This window comes from Anolis carolinensis, unplaced genomic scaffold, assembly GCF_035594765.1.
Source record: "Anolis carolinensis isolate JA03-04 unplaced genomic scaffold, rAnoCar3.1.pri scaffold_21, whole genome shotgun sequence".
Classification (NCBI taxonomy): Eukaryota; Metazoa; Chordata; class Lepidosauria; order Squamata; family Dactyloidae; genus Anolis; species Anolis carolinensis.
The window spans coordinates 339605-359879 of record NW_026943831.1 but is presented as its reverse complement, the minus strand read 5'-3'; the positions used below and the strand labels follow the sequence as shown (position 1 = coordinate 359879).

The 20275-nt window shown below is 46.7% G+C and overlaps 1 protein-coding gene across 1 annotated transcript in view; it reads right to left on the bottom strand.

Moving 5' to 3' along the window:
* The window catches only part of LOC103281034 (C-type lectin domain family 7 member A), a 31901-nt gene extending 11885 nt beyond the window's left edge, over positions 1-20016 (bottom strand). The window contains exons 1-4 of the mRNA XM_008121691.3: positions 19826-20016; positions 17266-17331; positions 805-894; positions 333-479 (exon numbers count right to left, since the gene is read on the bottom strand). Of these exons, the coding sequence (XP_008119898.2) occupies positions 333-479; positions 805-894; positions 17266-17331; positions 19826-19880 (358 nt within the window). The 5' untranslated portion in view covers positions 19881-20016. The remainder of the gene's footprint in view (positions 1-332; positions 480-804; positions 895-17265; positions 17332-19825) is intronic.
* Between the last annotated feature and the right edge of the window lie 259 nt (positions 20017-20275).

Genomic DNA, 20275 nt, shown 5'->3' with positions numbered 1-20275 from the left:
GGAGGAATTAAGGAAACGCCTATTAAACATCAAATTACATTAAGATTTTAAGCACGAAAACGTCATGTTTTACAACAAATCAACAGAAAAAGCAGTTCAATACCTTGCGAAGGCAGGCTGCAGGAGACAGGAGTTGCCTCGATGGCGCCTCCAACACGATGGTGCCACAGGCAACTGCCTAGTTGGCCTGGTGGTTGAACCGCCCCTGGCCTCGGCTTATATTTGGGTCGGCTTATACTCGAGTATATATTAAAAATACCATTATAAACAAGCAAAGCTTTGGAAGGTGCGCATCAGGCTGGGTGGGGGGGTGCTATTGCATCTTCTCTCACCCTTGGCGACTTGGGCCCAGGTGGCATTCAGCACCTGTTCCATCTGCGTCTTGCTCTCCTGGGTTTGGTTGAGGTCCTCCATGGCCCGATCCAGCCGTGAAGCCAGCTGGCCCTTCTCTTCCTCAGACGCTTTCTGGAACTGCAAGTCTGCAAAAGCAAAACAGGTCCCAAGTCCTCAATGAGGGCAGGCCTGGGCCAACTTGGGCCCTCCCTCCAGGTGTTTTGGACTCCAACTCCCACCATTCCTCACAGCCTCAGGCCCTTTCCTTTTCCCTCTCAGCCGCTTAAGCCTGAGGCTGTGAGGAATGGTGGGAGCTGGAGTCCAAAACACCTGGAGGGAGGGCCCAAGTTGGCCCAGGCCTGCATTGTTGAAGCCCAAAGACAATGGAGGAAGTCCACTTTGCATCTCAAACTAAGAGATAAAAGTGGGGTATAGGTCATCATTATAATCATCATCATCTGGTTAACTTACGGTGGACTCCAAGGGCTATGAGGGCAACCAGAAGGACGAGGGCAATCCCCGCCATCCCCGCTGCCAGGAGCCAGGGTGGCCGCTTGGAACCTGCAAGAGAAGCCATGCCAGCATTGGAAAGGAGAAACAAACATGGGGTCCCCCAAGGGTCATCTAGCCCCACAATTGCCCATGTAGGAATTCCATAATGCAGTGCCCGTAACAGCAACATTTTAAAGTTCGTTGCCTATTAGGGCTCCTGCAGAAAATGAACCCTAAAATCTACTTTTCAGGTTCATCAGCTTTTGGGTCTCCTTCAGGGCCTGCACTGACTGTCTGCACAGGGTTCCATACTTCGCGCTTTAACAACACAACCATTCAATGCTAAGGCTTCCCTGTCTGCACAGGGTTCCATACTTCGCACTTTAACAACACAACCGTTCGATGCTCAGGCTTCCCCATCTGCACAGGGTTCCATACTTGGCACTTTAACAACACAACAGTTCAATGCTAAGGCTTTCCGCCAAATGGAACTGTAGAGGAGAGTCTCCTGAACAAGCCAGGACCTGCCGCAGACCAGGACTACTTTCTGGTGAGGAGTTACGAAGGTGGAGGCATTACTTTTCATTCAACCCTCGTAATACTCGAGTTGAAGACACAACTGTTCCCAGCAGGTGGGGGCCAAAGGAGGAGGACACAAGTGGTTGATAAGGGTGGAATTGGGATTGGGATGGTCAAGTAAATCAGAAACATTATACTGAGTGAAAATGGAAGTGGAATTTCACGATCGAGATTTGTATTACCTGTCACGACCCAGGCGGCAGAGGCACCAATAACCATACACAGAGGCCAGAATCTAACTAATATCTTTATTGAAGGAATATATAAAGTTAATAAAAACAAGTATAGAAAATAGTCCAGAATTAGACCCTTCAGGAAAGGTCAGAATTAGTCCAAAAAAGCAATGTCCAATAAGAAATATTAAGGTCCAAAGTTGTAATCCAATAACCGAAACACTCACTTTGCCAAGCAAAGTGAGGGGAGATGACAAGGTCCTTTAGTCCATAAAACTTGAGCGTGGCTAGGAAATAACTTGATACTAGAAACAAGGCTTGAACGTGGAACAAGGTAACTAAGAACAAGAACAAGGTCCGTGGAATAACTTGGTAAAATCCGTGAAACAAGGCAAGGATTAGTCCTGGGAAACAAGGCAAAGTCCGTAGGTAAACAAGGCTGGGAAGCAAGGCGAAGGCTGGATAGCAAGGCAAGGCTTGAGCTGAAGCGAGGCTTGAATCGGAGCGCGCTGTCCAGACACAACTCGCTCCGCAGGCTGACGAATTGACTCCGCGAAGTTGCTACGCGGGCAAAACACCTATATAGAGTCCAACTTTCTCACCAGAGCGGTTCTCTGGGAATCAGAAACGAAAGCTAAACTCTGAGACCAGATGTTAAACTCCTTAAAGATTCTCACGAGAACCAATGTTAATTGGCAACATTCTTAGCTGCTATCCTCGCACTCCTGCGCGAAGCTGAATCCAAACTTCTCTGTTGTTTACAAAACTCCCGGCGCAAGAACACGGGAGAAGAAGGCTCTGGGGTTGTTTGACATACTTCTGGGAGACAACTTTCTTGCAGGTGCAAGGTTTCCAGATCTGCCTGGGAAGTATCTGGCTGAGAGGAATCCAGTTCAGACTGGGAAGGTAAAAAACCCAAGTTTTCATCTTCATCAGGGATTACAATGTCCTGAGCAGGACTACAAGGCCCATGGTTCATCACACTATCCCCCTCCTCAGGGCCCCTCCCAAACTGGGGTCCTCTCCCCGAGGCGCGAGGTCGCGGTTTGGTGGGATAGGTCAGATGGAAGCGACGGGTTAGATCAGGAGCATGGACTGTGGAGGCGTCTTCCCAAGAGCGTTCCTCAGGCCCAAAACCCACCCAGTCAATGAGATATTGTAGGCGGCGGCGATGAAAGCGAGAATCCAAAATGTCCTCAACCTCGAACTCCTCCTCCCCATTCATCAAAACAGGAGGGGGGGCCGGTTGGTCTGTATCAGGACGCACACCATCCGCCGGAAGAAGCAGGGAACGGTGAAACACTGGGTGAATGCGCATTGAACGCGGAAGTTGGAGTTTGAAAGTCACGGGGTTTAATTGCGCCACCACTGGATAGGGGCCAATGAAGCGGGCATCTAACTTCCGGCATGGGCGGTGGGAGGGCAGAAAGCGAGTGGACAGAAAAACCCGATCTCCTACCTTGATTTCGGGGCCCGGCTGGCGGTGTTTGTCAGCGTGGCGTTTATAGTCCTCCTTGGCTTGGTCCAGTTGCTGGAGCAAAAGTTGTTGCACCGCTGTGAGTTCCTGCAGCCAATCCTCTGCTGCGGGAACTTCTGAAGTTTCAATGACAGGGGGAAAGAAACGTGGATGGAAACCGTAGTTTGCAAAGAACGGCGTTTCTTTTGTAGAAGCTTGAACTCCATTATTGTAGGCAAACTCAGACAGTGGTAACAGAGAAGCCCAATTGTCCTGTTGGTAGTTTACATAACAGCGAAGATACTGCTCCAAAGTGGCATTAGTGCGCTCCGTTTGCCCATCTGTTTGGGGATGATGAGCTGAAGATAAGCGAGAGTCTATGCCCAGTAGTTTTTGTAGTGCCTTCCAAAAACGAGAGGTGAATTGAGATCCACGGTCTGTGACTAAACTCTTGGGCAATCCATGTAGTCTGAAAACATGCTGAAGAAATAGATCCGCAGTTTCTTTGGCCGTGGGGAGGCCTTCGCAGGGAATGAAATGGGCTAACTTGGTAAATAGGTCCACCACCACTAAGATCGTGGTGAATCCACAGGAAGGTGGTAGGTCAGTGATGAAATCCGCGGAAATTATTTCCCATGGGCGAGATGGGGTAGGAAGGGGGTGTAAAAGCCCTGAGGGCTTCTCCCTTCGTATCTTGGAGCGCTGGCATACTGGGCAGGTGTTGACATATTTTTCCACATCCTTGCGGATCTTGGGCCACCAAAAATCTCTTAGGATCAAATGCATGGTTTTAAATAGTCCGAAGTGTCCTGCTGGTTTGCAGTCATGACACAGACGAAGCGCTTTTTCCCTGCCCGGTCCGGGTGGGATATAAACATGATTTCTATAGCAGAGCAGCCCATCTTTAAGCGAAAAGGGAAAATGCAGACCTTGGCGAAGTTGGTCCTGCGCCCAGGCATCTGCTTGCTGACTAGCCCTGATTTCTTGAGCACAGATGGGTCCTGGAGTAGGGGAAGTTGAACCAATGGGACTGGATTTGGTGTTCCCCACTGTGAGCGTGGCAAAGTTCTCAGGTTGTAGCAGTTGGGATTCAAAGGTCTCCTTGCGTCCTGCAGCGTATTCCGGTTTACGTGACAGGGCGTCTGCTTGCTTGGTTTGAGCTGGGGTCACATAATGGATCTGGAAGTTGAAACGTTCAAAGAATAAAGCCCAACGTTGCTGCCTCTGATTTAGTTTGCGGGCAGTTCTTAGATGTTCTAGATTACGATGATCAGTGTGGACTTCAATGGGGAATTTGGCCCCTTCTAGCCAATGTCTCCAAGTTTCAAAGGCTGCCTTTATGGCCAGTAGTTCTTTTTCCCAAATGGTGTAATTCCTCTCTGGTGTGGTTAGTTGACGAGAATAAAAGGCACAGGGATGGAGGTGTTCTCCCACCGGTTGTAAGAGTACAGCCCCAATTGCCACATCAGAGGCGTCCGCTTGCACCACAAAAGGGGTTCCAGGATTTGGGTGCTGTAGAATTGGCTGGGAGGTGAATAGTTTCTTCAGTTGCTGGAACCCTTTCTCTGCTTGATCAGTCCAGCGGAAAGGCTGCTTTCCACGGATGCAGCTAGTGATGGGGTCGGACCAGCGGGCAAAATCTGGAATGAACTTGCGGTAGTAGTTCGCGAACCCCAAGAAACGCTGCACCTCTTTCTTGTTAGTTGGCGCCCGCCATTCCAATACTGCTGAAACTTTGGCTGGATCCATGGAAAGCCCTAGAGGCGAGATGCGGTAGCCAAGGAAATCTACCTCTTGTAGATCAAAAGCGCATTTTTCTAGCTTGGCATAAAGTCCATGATCCCGCAATCGTTGCAACACCATTTTGACGTGGTTCTCATGTTCTGTTTGTGATCTGGAAAACACCAAAAAATCGTCCAGGTAGATTATCAAGAATCTGTCTAGATAGTCCTGAAAAATATCGTTGACAAAATGCTGGAACGTTGCGGGAGCTCCGCATAAACCGAAATTCATAACTCGGGACTCGAATAATCCGAATTTAGTCTGGAAGGCGGTCTTCCACTCGTCCCCTTCTCTGATGCGAACTAGATTATAAGCCCCCCGAAGATCCAGCTTGGTGTAGACCTTGGCTCCTCGAAGTCGGTCCAGTAGATCCGAGATTAAGGGCAGGGGATAGCTGTTCCGCTTGGTGATATTGTTCAATGCTCTGTAGTCCACCACCAAGCGTAATTCCCCTGACTTCTTCTTCACAAACATCACTGGGGAGGCGGCTGGGGATTGAGAGGGTCTGATGAACCCCTTGCGAAGGTTTGTCTCTAAGAATTCCCTGAGAGCTTCTTGCTCTGGTTCAGTCAGGGAGTAGAGATGCCCTCGCGGGATCGGGGCCCCCTCCACCAAGTCAATGGCACAGTCATAAGGTCTATGTGGGGGTAATTTTTCGGCTTCTTTCTCATTGAATACATCCCAATACTCGGAGTACTTCTTTGGCAAGGTGATGATGGGCTCGGAGTCTGTGGCATGGCATACCTTGGCTACGAGGCAATGGTTTTGGCAGTACGGTGAAGCAAACTGCAGTTCTCTGTTGGACCAGGAGATGTTAGGGTCGTGGAGAGTCAGCCATGGAATTCCCAAAATCACAGGGAAATGGGGAACCTCGGTAACAAAGAAGGAAATCTCTTCCATATGTTCCCTTATCCACATCCTGGTGGGTTCCGACCACTGGCTTACGGGGCCCGTCTTGAGGGGACGGCCGTCTATGGCTTGCACCACACGGGCATTCTTGAAATCATGATATTGTAATCCCAGAGAGTCGGCATACTCTCTATCGATGAAATTGTTGGTAGCTCCAGAGTCTATCATGGCGTGGATCATGACGGGTCCCCTTTTTGCTGACCATAATGTGACCACGAGAAGGAACAGGACCCCGGTTGGCGGCTCTTGGATGGATTTTTTGACCGGGTTGGCGAGCCTCTCTACACCCGGTCGTTGGCTTCCCCCGCCGGCTGTGTGCCAGTCGGCTCAGACACCTTCGACTCCGTGGAGGACGCCGCCGCAAGACGGGCGGCAGGCTTCCCTTTGGCTGGGCACTCTCTGGCGAAGTGGCCCCCGTTCCCGCAGTACCAGCAGAGGTTCAAGCGTTGACGACGGGCCTTCTCGGCGGCATCTAGTCTGGGACGCACATTGCCCAACTGCATCGGCACCTCCTCGCCTCCTCTGGGGTATGGGGTTGGCGGCGGGGGTCTCCACACCGGACGTGGCTGAACACTGGCGGGAGCGGGGGGTTTTGCCCCGGCTCTACCGCCCTGGCCTCGAACCCATTGTTTCCTGTTGGCAATCATGACTTCAGCCCGTAAACATTGATCAATGAGTGCCTCGAGGGTCTGGGGAGGATCCACCTTGGAGATTTCTTCCAGCATTTCAATGTTGAGACCCTCCCGAAATTGTCCTCTGAGGGCTACATCGTTCCAGCCGGTGTTGTGGGCCAGCACGCGGAACTCGGCTATGTACTGAGACATGGGTCTGTCTCCTTGAAGGAGGCGCCGGAGTTTGTGACCGGCTGCCTCCAAATTGTCCTCGATTCCCCAGGTCTCCTTAAGGTGATCCAAGAAGCGTTGTGCTGAATTTAGGTGGGGGGAGGCTTGATCAAACAGGGCCGTCGCCCAGCTAGCCGCTGGTCCATCTAGAAGACTGTAGACCCACGCCACCTTGATGTCTTCTTGGGGAAACTCGGCATCACGGGCCTCTAGATAAGCTTGACATTGGCGGCGGAAAACATGAACCTTAGCAGCTTCTCCAGAAAACTTGGTAGGCAACGCCATGGCCGGGAGGCGAACTCCGCGCTCCCTCAACCCTTTTATTTCTCCATCCTGCGCGTTGAGTCTGTCACGGATGCGGTCCACTTCGTCCTTGCTGATGGTGTAGCTGAGCGGCTGTCCAGCCGGCGCGGCTCCGGTAGACATCCTGGCCTCGGTTAGTTGGTGCTTATGGGTGGCGGAGTCAAACTGTCACGACCCAGGCGGCAGAGGCACCAATAACCATACACAGAGGCCAGAATCTAACTAATATCTTTATTGAAGGAATATATAAAGTTAATAAAAACAAGTATAGAAAATAGTCCAGAATTAGACCCTTCAGGAAAGGTCAGAATTAGTCCAAAAAAGCAATGTCCAATAAGAAATATTAAGGTCCAAAGTTGTAATCCAATAACCGAAACACTCACTTTGCCAAGCAAAGTGAGGGGAGATGACAAGGTCCTTTAGTCCATAAAACTTGAGCGTGGCTAGGAAATAACTTGATACTAGAAACAAGGCTTGAACGTGGAACAAGGTAACTAAGAACAAGAACAAGGTCCGTGGAATAACTTGGTAAAATCCGTGAAACAAGGCAAGGATTAGTCCTGGGAAACAAGGCAAAGTCCGTAGGTAAACAAGGCTGGGAAGCAAGGCGAAGGCTGGATAGCAAGGCAAGGCTTGAGCTGAAGCGAGGCTTGAATCGGAGCGCGCTGTCCAGACACAACTCGCTCCGCAGGCTGACGAATTGACTCCGCGAAGTTGCTACGCGGGCAAAACACCTATATAGAGTCCAACTTTCTCACCAGAGCGGTTCTCTGGGAATCAGAAACGAAAGCTAAACTCTGAGACCAGATGTTAAACTCCTTAAAGATTCTCACGAGAACCAATGTTAATTGGCAACATTCTTAGCTGCTATCCTCGCACTCCTGCGCGAAGCTGAATCCAAACTTCTCTGTTGTTTACAAAACTCCCGGCGCAAGAACACGGGAGAAGAAGGCTCTGGGGTTGTTTGACATACTTCTGGGAGACAACTTTCTTGCAGGTGCAAGGTTTCCAGATCTGCCTGGGAAGTATCTGGCTGAGAGGAATCCAGTTCAGACTGGGAAGGTAAAAAACCCAAGTTTTCATCTTCATCAGGGATTACAATGTCCTGAGCAGGACTACAAGGCCCATGGTTCATCACATTACCCTACTTGTAATACAAAGACAACAATAACAAGGTCACAATAATATTTGTTATAGAACTCCAATATGCCGATGACAACGTAGTCTGTGCGCATTCAGAAGGAGACCTACAAGCCACTCTCAACACCTTCGCAGAAGCAGACGAGAAGCTCGGCCTCTCACTGAACATCGAGAAAACCAAAGTGCTCTTCCAACAGGCACCATCCAATCCCTCTGCAAGGCCAAGAATACAGCTTAATGGTGTAACGTTAGAAAATATTGGCCATTTCCACTATCTTGGCAGCCCCCTCTCCACAAAAGTCAACATTGACACTGAAATACATCACTGCCTGAGCTCTGCGAGTGCAGCATTTTTCAGAATGAAGCAGAGAGTGTTTGATGATCGTAGGGAGACCAAGGTGCTTGTTTACAAAGCCATTGTCCTCCAACCCTGCTCTACGCTTGCGAAATGTGGACCATATACAGACATCACACTCAACATCTGGAATGATTCTGTTGTAGATGAAGGGAGAGATAACGCAAGAGAGATCCTTCTGAGAGGCCTGGTTTATTATTTCAGCTGAGTCCCTGGAAGTGGAATCTCTTCCTAAAAGCTTTCCAGAGAGACAATCAAGGCGTGGACTCGCCTTTTATACATTTTCAGACAAAGAACATGCTTTTACATACATCTTGTCATTAGTACGTCACTTCACATGCTTACATACATGGGCATAAATATGCACAATCAGGATTTTCCTATCTAACCACTCTTAAAAGCGTGTAGTAAGTCACAGACACCACGAGAAATCCATCAAGAGGCCTACTTTTGCCTTGTCAAAAAGGGAGGGGGAGAAGTCAGCTCTTCCATTAAGCTGTGCTTAGGAACCAATTCACACTGGAATGTATAGATAACAGGCCCCCCTTCTCCCCCCTGTCCTGTCAGCTTGTGCATCCCTAAAATCTAACACAGAGAGAGTCTGATTTTTCTACATTTCAGTGCTTCTAATGTGCATACAATATATGTCTAAAAAAATCCATATTTTTCAGTTCCACATCAATTCCACCAACGTTGCCTCTGAAAAATCCTACAAATCTCTTGGGAGAAGACAGGTCGACAAATCCCAGCGTGCTGGAAGAAGCAAAGACCACCAGCATCGAAGCAATGCTCCTACGAGTATAAATAATTGAAATAAATAAATAAATAAATAAATACATACGGCATCAACTCCGCTGGACTGGCCACATTGTCCAAATGCCCAAAGATTACCATCTCCCAAAGCAGTTCCTCTACTCCCAACTCAAGAATGGGAAACGTAATGGAAAAGAAATTGAAAGATGGGCTAAAGACCAACTGTGAAGACTTGACGTGGCAGAGAATGGAATCCCTTCAGATCCCACCGCTGCCACCAATTATGTGATGACTTGATGTGATGACAGGGATAGAACCTTTTTGGATCCCACCTCTGCCACCAAATTGCGAAGGATTCAACTTCTACCTCTATGTATCCTACTTTTCAATGTTGTCGCTGCCACCACCTTTGAAAGATGCTTTGCTCAAATAATAAGCAACATTTGAAGAAACAGTAACTTGTTTATTTATAGCACAAAGCTTGATGGTTGCAAGAATGTTATAACTTAAGTTGAACGATGTTACTTCTGTACAGTAAGTGTTGCAAGACTTTTCAATCGTTTCACTGAGCTTAGTATGGTATTAGCTTTATAAGACTTGTTTCTTTCAGTTAGGAATACTGTCCTTCTTGAACTTAATTGATCTGTACCCGATCAAACTTGGACTGGGGAGTTTAACTGGTTAACCCTAGTCCTTCTATGACTTAGGGATGTAACCTCAGCTCTTTAGTTATTCCTACTAAAGGCTCAGCAACTTTAATTTTAGCCCTTCTCCGCTAAAACTCTCTAGCTGCTCAACTTCCTCCCACAATCTCTTTTTTTTCGATCACACTCCTTTCTCACTGAACAGAACCAACTGCTCTGCTCAACCGACAAACCCCCAACTGCCAAATTCCAACTGCTAAATTTTGAATTCCAAGGCTTCCACCAGCAAGGTGAAGCCACGCCCCTTTTCCTGGCCATGCCTTAGAGGCTCCCAGCTTCTGTATAAGAATAGCTGAAATATATAACTTTAAACAGTCAACCTAAACATAACAATCATGAATAAAACACAATGATCATGACATCTTTACACCAACCTTAAAAACCGAGAAAGAACTGGGAAGCTCTGGCCCTTGAGCACTGTAACTGGAGGTCAGCTGTGACCAGCAGTGCTGTGGAATTGGAAGAGGCACGAATGGAGGGCGAAAGGGAGAAACGTGCCAAAAGGAAGAAGGCGCATCAAGCCAACCCTGACCGTCCCGCCTTCTTCCTCTTGGCACGTTTCTCCCTTTCGCCCTCCATTCATGCCTCTTCCAATTCCACAGCACTACTGGTCACAGCTGACCTCCAGTTAGAGCGCTCAACTGGAGGTCCGACTGTGGAAGAACATGCGGATCAAGAATAGAGCTCCACAGCCACCTATGCATCCACCACCAAGACACTACACTTGGAGGCCCATCATCCTCAAGCTATGACGGATCGCCTAAGGAAGCGCTCTCCTTGTGTCTACAATTAATTGCATTGAAAGGTTTATTGGGTGCAGGGTGCTCCGCCCAGTCCAGACCATCTTCCCCCTTGCAAAAGTGGAAGAGCACCCACACATACACACACACACACACACACACGCGCGCATACATGTAGACATGCTCACATGCTGTGGGCAGGGGACGGGTGGGGGAATCCCCGCTGCACACTCCCCGGGGCCCTTCTGACGGGAATCCATCTGCCCGTGTCCGCATTGCATCATGCGCTCTGGTTCCTCTTTTCTCTTTTGTGCATATTTCCTTTTGTGGGTTCAGCACTTGCACTGAGGAGGCTCTTCTGAAGGCCCCGGTGAAGTCCCTTTAGACTCTTCAAAGGATTCAAAATCCTAGAGTTGGAAGAGTCCTCACGGGCCATCCAGTCCAACCCCATTCTACCAAGAAGCAGGAAATCACATCCAAAGCATTCCCAACAGATGGCCATCCAGCCTCTGCTTAAAAGCCTCCAAAGAAGGAGCCTCCACCACACTCCGCAGCAGAGAGTTCCACTGCTGAACAGCTCTCACAGTGAGGAAGTTCTTCCTCATGTTCCTAATGTTCATCCCATTTGAACCCTTGCCTTCATTGAGTCCCAGTCTTTGGGGCAGCAGACACCAAGCCTTATTTATTTATTATTTACAGTATTTATATTCTGCCTTTCTCACCCCGAAGGGAACTCAGGGCGGCTCACATTACACATATAAGGCAAACATTCAATGCCTTAACATAGAACAAAGACAGAGACAAATGGAGGCTCGAACTCATGACCTCTTGGTCAGAGTGATTTGTTGCAGCTGGCTGCAGCAGGCTGCTCACCAGCCTGCACCACAGCCCGGGCCTTGACCTCCTTTCTGATATTTAAGCATGGCTCTCGTGTCCCCTCCTCTCTGCCTTCTTTTCTCCAAACCAAACCCTCCCCTATAGCTCCTTAAGCCGCTCCTCGGAGGGGATTCACGGCTTCCAGGCCTGTCCTCATTTTGGCCACCGTTCTCTGGACCCCTTCCATCTTGCCCATTCCCTCCTTGAACTGCTTTGCCCAGAACTGGGCACAGGATCATTATTCCAGGTGAGGTCTGACCAAAGTAAACGAGAGGGGGACGATGATTTCCCTCCATCGAGATAGTACCAACTCTCATTGATTCAGCCCAGAATGGCCTTGGCTGTTTTAGCTGCTGCATCCCACTGTTGGCTCATGTTCAGCTCGTACTCTAGCAAAACTCCTAGATCCCCTTTCACATGGACTGTATTCAAGACAACTTGTATTGTAATACTTTTAATGTGAGTTTCCTTATGGAAATCAAAAGCAGGATAATAAATAATTATGATGATTATGATTATGCTGATGCTGATGATGCTAATAATAATAATAATAATAATAATAATAATAATAATAATAATGCGGTTTTCTGGCATTGTATATTTCTGCCGCTTCTGTGACTGTTCATTTGGGTTTTGATGATTCCGTAGCCCACTTGTCGATGGATGTCCAGAATCAGCAGCATCCACCGCGGTCCTTTTTATCGAGCCAGAATAGACTTCGTTTGGGTTTGATTCTCCATAATGCTAATGGGTTAGGTGCACTTGGTTGTGCAAGAAAGTGAGGGCATAAATATGCCCAATGGCCAAACAATAAAGTGTCACCAGCCAGAGGCCTATAAATATCTGGGCATACTACAGCTGGACAACATCAAGCATGAACATGTGAAGACTGTGGTCAGCAAAGAATACACACAAAGGGTCAGAAAAATTCTCAAAAGCAAGCTCAATGGAGGCAACACCATCAAGGCCATAAACACCTGGGCCATACCTGTCATAAGATATACTGCTGGCATTATAAATTGGACACAGGTGGAACTGGACAATTTGGACAGAAAAACAAGAAAACTCATGACCATTCATCATTCCCTGCACCCTCGCAGTGATGTTGACCGGCTATATCTGCCTAGAAGATCAGGGGGCAGAGGACTCTTACAAGTAAAGCAAGCAGTCAAAGAAGAAGAACATGCCCTGGCAGAAGATGTCAAGCAAAGTGAAGAACCTGCTTTGATTGAAGTCAAAAATCAGAAACTCCTCAAAGCACAGCAGACAAAAAACCAGTAAAAGAAAGCCACACTACAAACTAGAGCTGACAGCTGGCACAACAAATCATTGCATGGAAAGTTCCTTGACAAAATTGAAGGAAAAGCTGATAAGGAGACGACCTGGCTCTGGCTCACAAATGGGACCCTGAAGAAGGAGACAGAAGGCCTGATCCTTGCAGCCCAGGAGCAAGACATCAGGACAAAGGCCATTAATAATAATAATAATAATAATAATAATAATAATAATAATAATAATAATAGAAGACCTGGCTCTGGCTCACGAATGGGACCCTGAAGAAGGAGACAGAAGGCCTGATCCTTGCAGCCCAGGAGCAGGCCATCAGAGCAAAGGCAATTAAGGCCAAGATTGAAAAATCAGCTGATGACCCAAAATGCAGACTGTGCAAGGAAACCGACGAAACCATTGATCATCTCCTCAGCTGCTGTAAGAAAATTGCACAGACAGACTACAAACAGAGGCACAACTATGTGGCCCAAATGATTCATTGGAACTTATGCCTCAAGTACCACCTCCCAGCAGTAAAGAACTGGTGGGATCACAAACCTGCAAAAGTATTGGAAAATGAGCACGCAAAGATACTGTGGGACTTCCGAATCCAGACTGACAAAGTTCTGGAACACAACACACCAGACATCACAGTTGTGGAAAAGAAAAAGGTTTGGATCATTGATGTCGCCATCCCAGGTGACAGTCGCATTGATGAAAAACAACAGGAAAAACTCAGCCGCTCTCAGGACCTCAAGATTGAACTTCAAAGACTCTGGCAGAAACCAGCGCAGGTGGTCCCGGTGGTGATGGGCATATTGGGTGCCGTGCCAAAAGATCTCAGCCGGCATTTCGAAACAATAGACATTGACAAAATTACGATCTGCCAACTGCAATAGGCCACCCAATTGGGATCTGCACGCATCATCCGAAAATACATCACACAGTCCTAGACACTTGGGAAGGGTTCGACTTGTGGTTTTGCGAAACGAAATCCAGCATGTCTATCTTGTTTGCTGTGTCATAATAATAATAATAATAATAATAATAATAATAATAATAATAATAATACATCACACAGTCCTAGACACTTGGGAAGTGTTCGACTTGGGATTTTGTGATATGAAATCCAGCATGTCTATCTTGTTTGCTGTGTCATATAATGTCATTGTGTCGATAATAATAATAATAATAATAATAATAATAATAATAATAATAATAATAATGCTGATGATGATGGAAACAATAAACATTGACAAAATTACGATCTGCCAACTGCAAAAGACCACCCGACTGGAATCTGCGTGCATCATTCGAAAATACATCACACAGACCTAAATGCTTGGGAAGTGTTTGACTTGTGATTCTGTGATAAGAAATCCAGCATTCAAATGCTTTGAATGCGATTTCCTGCTTCTTGGCAGGGGGTTGGACTGGATGGCCCATGAGGTCTCTTCCAACTCTACTATTCTATGATTCTATATAGATCTCGTTTGCTGTATCATACTATAACAACAACAACAACAACAACAACATTTCCCCTATCCTACATTTATGCATTGCATTTTTATCTCCCTGTTAAAATTATTTTCGTTAGCTTAGGCCCAGCCCTCCGATCTGTTGAGGCCATTTTGGGTTCCCTTCCTGTCCTTTTGGGCACTTGGTGCACCTTTCCCAACTTGGTGCTGCCGTCAGATGTGACAGGAGAGGGAGACGTGGTTTGGCCCATTTGGGAAGATGGTTGGTTACCCAAAAGCTCCGTCTAGCTCTGTCGCTGTAGCGGAATTGTGATGCAATATGTGTTGCAAAGACGCACAGATGAAGGCACAGATGTCTGGACGTCTTCCTTCCCAAACCCCACTTCCCTTATCTGTTGCTCTTCAGGTCTGCTGCTCTCAACCCATCAAACAGGATCGTTTCCAACTCACTAGTAAAATGTGGGCTAGACAAAACTACGGTGAGGTGGATCTGCAATTGGCTAAGCGAACGAACCCAAAGGGTGATTCTCACCAATGCGTCGTCTTCATCATGGAAAGAAGTGACAAGTGGAGTGCCACAAGCAGGGCTCCGTCCTGGGCCCGGTTCTGTTCAACATCTTTATTAACGACTTAGACGAAGGGTTAGAAGGCACGATCATCAAGTTTGCAGACGGGACCAAACTGGGAGGGATAGCTAACACTCCAGAAGACAGGAGCAGAATTCAAAACGATCTTGACAGACTAGAGAGATGATTGGCCGAAACGAACAAAATGAAGTTCAACAGGGACAAATGCAAGATACTTCACTTCGGCAGAAAAAATGGAAATCAAAGATACAGAATGGGGGACGATGCCTGGCTTGACAGCAGTGTGTGCGAAAAAGACCTTGGAGTCCTCGTGGGGAACAAGTTAAACATGAGCCAACAATGTGATGCAGCAGCTAAAAAAGCCAACGGGATTCTGTCCTGCATCAAGAGGGGAATAGCGTCTAGATCCAGGGAAGTCCTGCTCCCCCTTATTCTATTCTGCCTTGGTCAGACCACACCTGGAATCACACTGTGTCCAATTCTGGGCACCACAGTTGAAGGGAGATGTTGACAAGCTGGAAAGCGTCCAGAGGAGGGTGAGTAAATGATTAAGGGTCTGGAGAACAAGCCCTATGAGGAGCGGCTTAAAGAGCTGGGCATGTTTAGCCTGCAGAAGAGAAGGCTGAGAGGAGACATGAGAGCCATGTACAAATACGTGAAGGGAAGTCATAGGGAAGAGGGAGCAAGATTGTTTTCTGCTGCCCTGGAGACTAGGACGCAAGGGAACAATGGCTTCAAACTACAGGAAAGGAAGGAGATTCCACCTGAACATCAGGAAGAACTTCCTCACTGTGAGAAGGGCTGTTCGGCAGTGGAACTCTCTGCCTCAGGGTGTGGTGGAGGCTCCTTCTTTGGAGGCTTTGAAGCAGAGGCTGGATGGCCATCTGTCGGGGTGCTTTGAATGCGATTTCCTGCTTCTTGGCAGAATGGGGTTGGACTGGATGGCCCATGAGGTCTCTGCCAACTCTACTATTCTATGATTCTATGATTCTACACATACACACCATTTCCAGGCCTCCGTTTGCTCCAGAGACCAGGATACAATGGAGCCATGGATTCAAATGGCAGGGAAAGAGATTCCACCTAAACATTTCAAAGAACCTAAGAGAAAAGGAGTGAAATTTTTCCCGCATGTGGTGGACCTGTCCTAAAGCCCATACACATTGGACAGCTATTAAGGACACAATCAAAAGAATTTTGCAAAAAAAAAAAATACGATTTTTACCAAGGATATTCTTGTTTGGATTAGCAAATGATGCCATCAGTAACAAAAATATGGTTTGTACTCAAAATGCTCTATAACAGCTGCCCGAATAGTTTTATGGCAAACACTAGGAAAAAAGTATTATTCCACCTGTAAGTGAATGGTTGACCAAACTGCTAAACTTTGCAGAATTTGATAAACTGACTTGTCTCCTTAGAAATAAAACAATGCAATGTTTTCAAAACAGCTGGAAACCTTTTGCACAATATATAGGCAGAACATTTAAAGACCAGTCCATAACGGCACTGAATGACTAAAAATACATTCAGAGAAAAAAGCAAGATTATGATAAATGTTATATAATTAAGTCACCTTTGTATACTTTATATAAATTTTACATACATACAGTAGAGTCTCACTTATCCAACATAAACAGGCCGGCAGAATGTTGGATAAGCGAATATGTTGGAGAATAAGGAGAGATTAAGAAAACGCCTATTAAATATCAAAATAGGTTTTGGTTTTACAAATTAAGCACCAAAACATCATGTTATACAACAAATATGACAGAAAAAGTAGTTCATTACACATTAATGCTATGTAGTAATTACTGTATTTACGAATTTAGCACCAAAATATCACAATGCATTGAAAACATTGACTACAAAAATGCGTTGGATAATCCAGAACGTTGGATAAGTGAGACTCTACTGTATAATTATACATATCTATTGCTTGTTAAGAGCTTTGATAGAGCCAAATATTGTAAGACTCTATCCCCGTGTAGCGTCAGAGTGTTTTACGATTATTAGAGTGTGTAAAACGACTACTGTTACTTGGTGGCTTTCTATAGTACCAGTAGTCATGTTACAATGCAGCCATGGGCAAACTTGGGCCCTCCCGGTGTTTTGGACTTCAACTCCCATAATTCCTAGCAGCCTACCAGCTTAAGTTTGCCCATGCCTGCTTAAGTCAATCAAGGGGTCATCAGCATACCCATGTCATCATCCTCTTCAGTTTCATGCCCTCCATGAGCATAATGTGTACACTTCGGAAATGATAATAAAAAGACAGAACATCCAGACAGTTGGCCATTTAATCATAGAATCTGCTTCAGAGTTTGGTGCCGTCTCCTTCTCTGAAGGTCTAAGCAGAGACTGGCTGGCCATCTGTCAGAAGGGCTTGAATGGTGTCTTTCTGCCTGGCAGGATGGGGTCGGACTGGGTGGCCCTTTGGAGGGTCTCTTCCAACTGTAACTGACTCAAACTTAGCCTCAGGAGTCTTACTCACCTTTCTTTGGCTCCTGGTGGCTGGACGCTTGGACGTTCGCATAGGTGAGGTCCTCCAAACGTGTCCCTGGGGCAGCAGGAGGGAAAGGGGTCAGAAAGTGAACCAACCTGGACACGGAGTATTATTTGAGAAGACAGAAATGCTGGAACTCTTTGACTACCACCATGTCAAAGTACACAGGGGGGCCATCGAAAGAACACCACTTGGAAACAGAAGAAATCCAAACAACAAACAATCAAGTGCCAGTTAACACCTCCCAAACAGAGGATGCCTCCAGGCAACAACAGCCAGGCTAACTCTAAATCAAATTACAGGAAAGGATATTCCATTTGAACATGGGGAAGAACTTCCTGACTGTGAGAGAGGGCTGTTCAGCAGTGGAACTCTCTACTGTGAAGTGTGGTGAAGGCTCCTTCTTTGGAGGCTTTGAAGAAGAGGCTGGATGGCCATCTGTCAGGAGTGCTTTGAATTCAATTTTCCTGCTTCTTGGCAGAATGGGGTTGGACTGGGTGGCCTTTAGAGGTCTCTTACAACTCTATGATTCTAGAAATCTATGCAGATACTCCTACCGATTGTGCAGCTTCATGGCTACTCAATACTATTCAAGTTTGCTAAATAATAATAATAATAATAATACTTTATTTATATACCGCCCTATCTCCCGGATGGGACTCAGGGCGGTTTCCAATAATAAAAACAACACATACATTACATAGCAGCATAATAACACATTATTAAACAAGGTAAAACAATCTATATATATAAAAGGGTAATGAAATTTCGGCCTAGGACAAAACAACAAAACTACACATCCCAGAAACACTAAACTTGGCAGCACAACCCCTCATCCATGCCTCTACGTTCATACAACAAAAAGAAAAGAAAAATAAAGTCCTAATTAGAGGGAGAGGAATAATGGTTTTTATCCAATTGCTGCCAGTTAGAAGGCTAAGCTCTGCCCACTTGGTCTCCTAGCAACCCACTCATCCCAGGGGACAGTCAGAGTTAGGCCTCACTTAGGCCTCTTCCACACTGCCGATAAAATACAGATTATCTGATTTGAACTGGATTATATGGCAGTGTAGACTCAAGGCCCTTCCACACAGCTATATAACCCAATTATAATCTTATATTATCTGCTTTGTGGTGCTCCATGCAGTCATCCCACATGACTTTGGAGGTGTCTACGGACAACGCCGGCTCTTTGGCTTAGAAATGGAGATGAGCCCCAACCCCCAGAGTCAGACACGACTGGACTTAATGTCTGGGGAAAACCTTTACCCTTGACCTTAACTACCACCAATTCCTCAGTACTTTATTTCCCAGACCACCAGACTTCGCCACAGCAACACGTGGCTGGGCACAGCTAGTAACCATTATAGAGCAATAAATAACACTTACCCAACCTGATCAAGGGGATGGGAACCATAAACCCAATATATTAAAGTGTATCCTTTCAGGCTAGATAAATCTTGTGCAATATATTCAGGCCCAGAGATCGATGGTATTCCAATGTAATTACTCAAAAACCTGCCGACACCACCACTCTCACTTTAGATATTATTCCACACATAGATAGATAGATAGATGGATGGATGGATGGATGGATGGATAGATAGACAGACAGACAGATAGAGGATGGATGGATGGATAGAGAATGGATGGATGGATGGATGGATGGATGGATAGATAGACAGACAGACAGATAGAGGATGGATGGATGGATAGAGAATGGATGGATGGATGGATGGATGGATGGATGGATGGATAGATAGATAGATAGATAGATAGATAGATGATAGATAGATAGATAGATAGATAGATAGACAGAGGATGGATGGATGGATAGAGAATGGATGGATGGATGGATAGATAGATAGATACTAGATAGATAGATAGATAGATAGATAGATAGATAGATAGATAGAGGATGGATGGATGGATGGATGGATGGATAGATAGATAGATAGATAGAGGATGGATGGATGGATAGATGGACGGACGGACAGACAGACAGACAGACAGACAGATAGATAGATAGATAGATAGACAGAGGATGGATGGATGGATGGATGGATGGATGGATAGATGGACGGACGGACAGACAGACAGACAGACAGACAGATAGATAGATAGATAGATAGACAGAGGATGGATGGATGGATGGATGGATGGATGGATGGATGGATAGATGGACGGACGGACGGACGGACGGACGGACAGACAGACAGATAGATAGAGGATGGATGGATGGATGGATGGATGGATGGATAGATAGATAGATAGATAGATAGATAGATAGATAGATAGAGATAGACACACACACACACATACTCCACTGGCCTCTTTTCCAACAGACTCCTGAAGATGCCATTAGCCATCGATGCAGGCAAAATGTCAGGAGAAAATGCTGCTGGAACGTGGCCAGACAGTCCTGAAAACTCACAGCAACCAAATGATCCTGGCCATGAAAGCCTTCGACAATACAGGGGCCAGATAGGCTGGAGAAAAGAGCTAAAAGGAAGGGGACAGTAGAGGAGGGGGTAGTCCATCTCCCTACCTTCTGGGGGGCTCTGGGAGAACTTCAGGTCGGCATAGGTCACGTCCTGGGGCATCCTGTGGGACCCCAAAGGGGAATGACATGTACACACAGAGAGAGGGAAGTTGGTGGGGCTTGTGGAGCCGAGTTCTCAGTGGAGAGAGGATGTGGCCGATGGTGGTGACACAGAAGCAGAAGTTGGAGCCCGGCAGCCTGGCCTCCTCCCCTTTTAAATAGGGAAATCCCACCTCGCGGGGAAGGAAGGAAGGAAGGAAGGAAGGAAGGAAGGAAGGAAGGAAGGAAGGAAGGAAGGAAGGAAGGAAGGAAGGAAGGAAGGAAGGAAGGAAGGAAGGAGCAAGGTTGGCTGGTTGGTCGGTCAGCCACCCCAACTCTTTTCTAAAGCTTAAAAAATGAATGAGAAAGGCAGGTGGATTCAAGAAGCGTTGTCGAAGGCTTTCATGGCCGGGATCA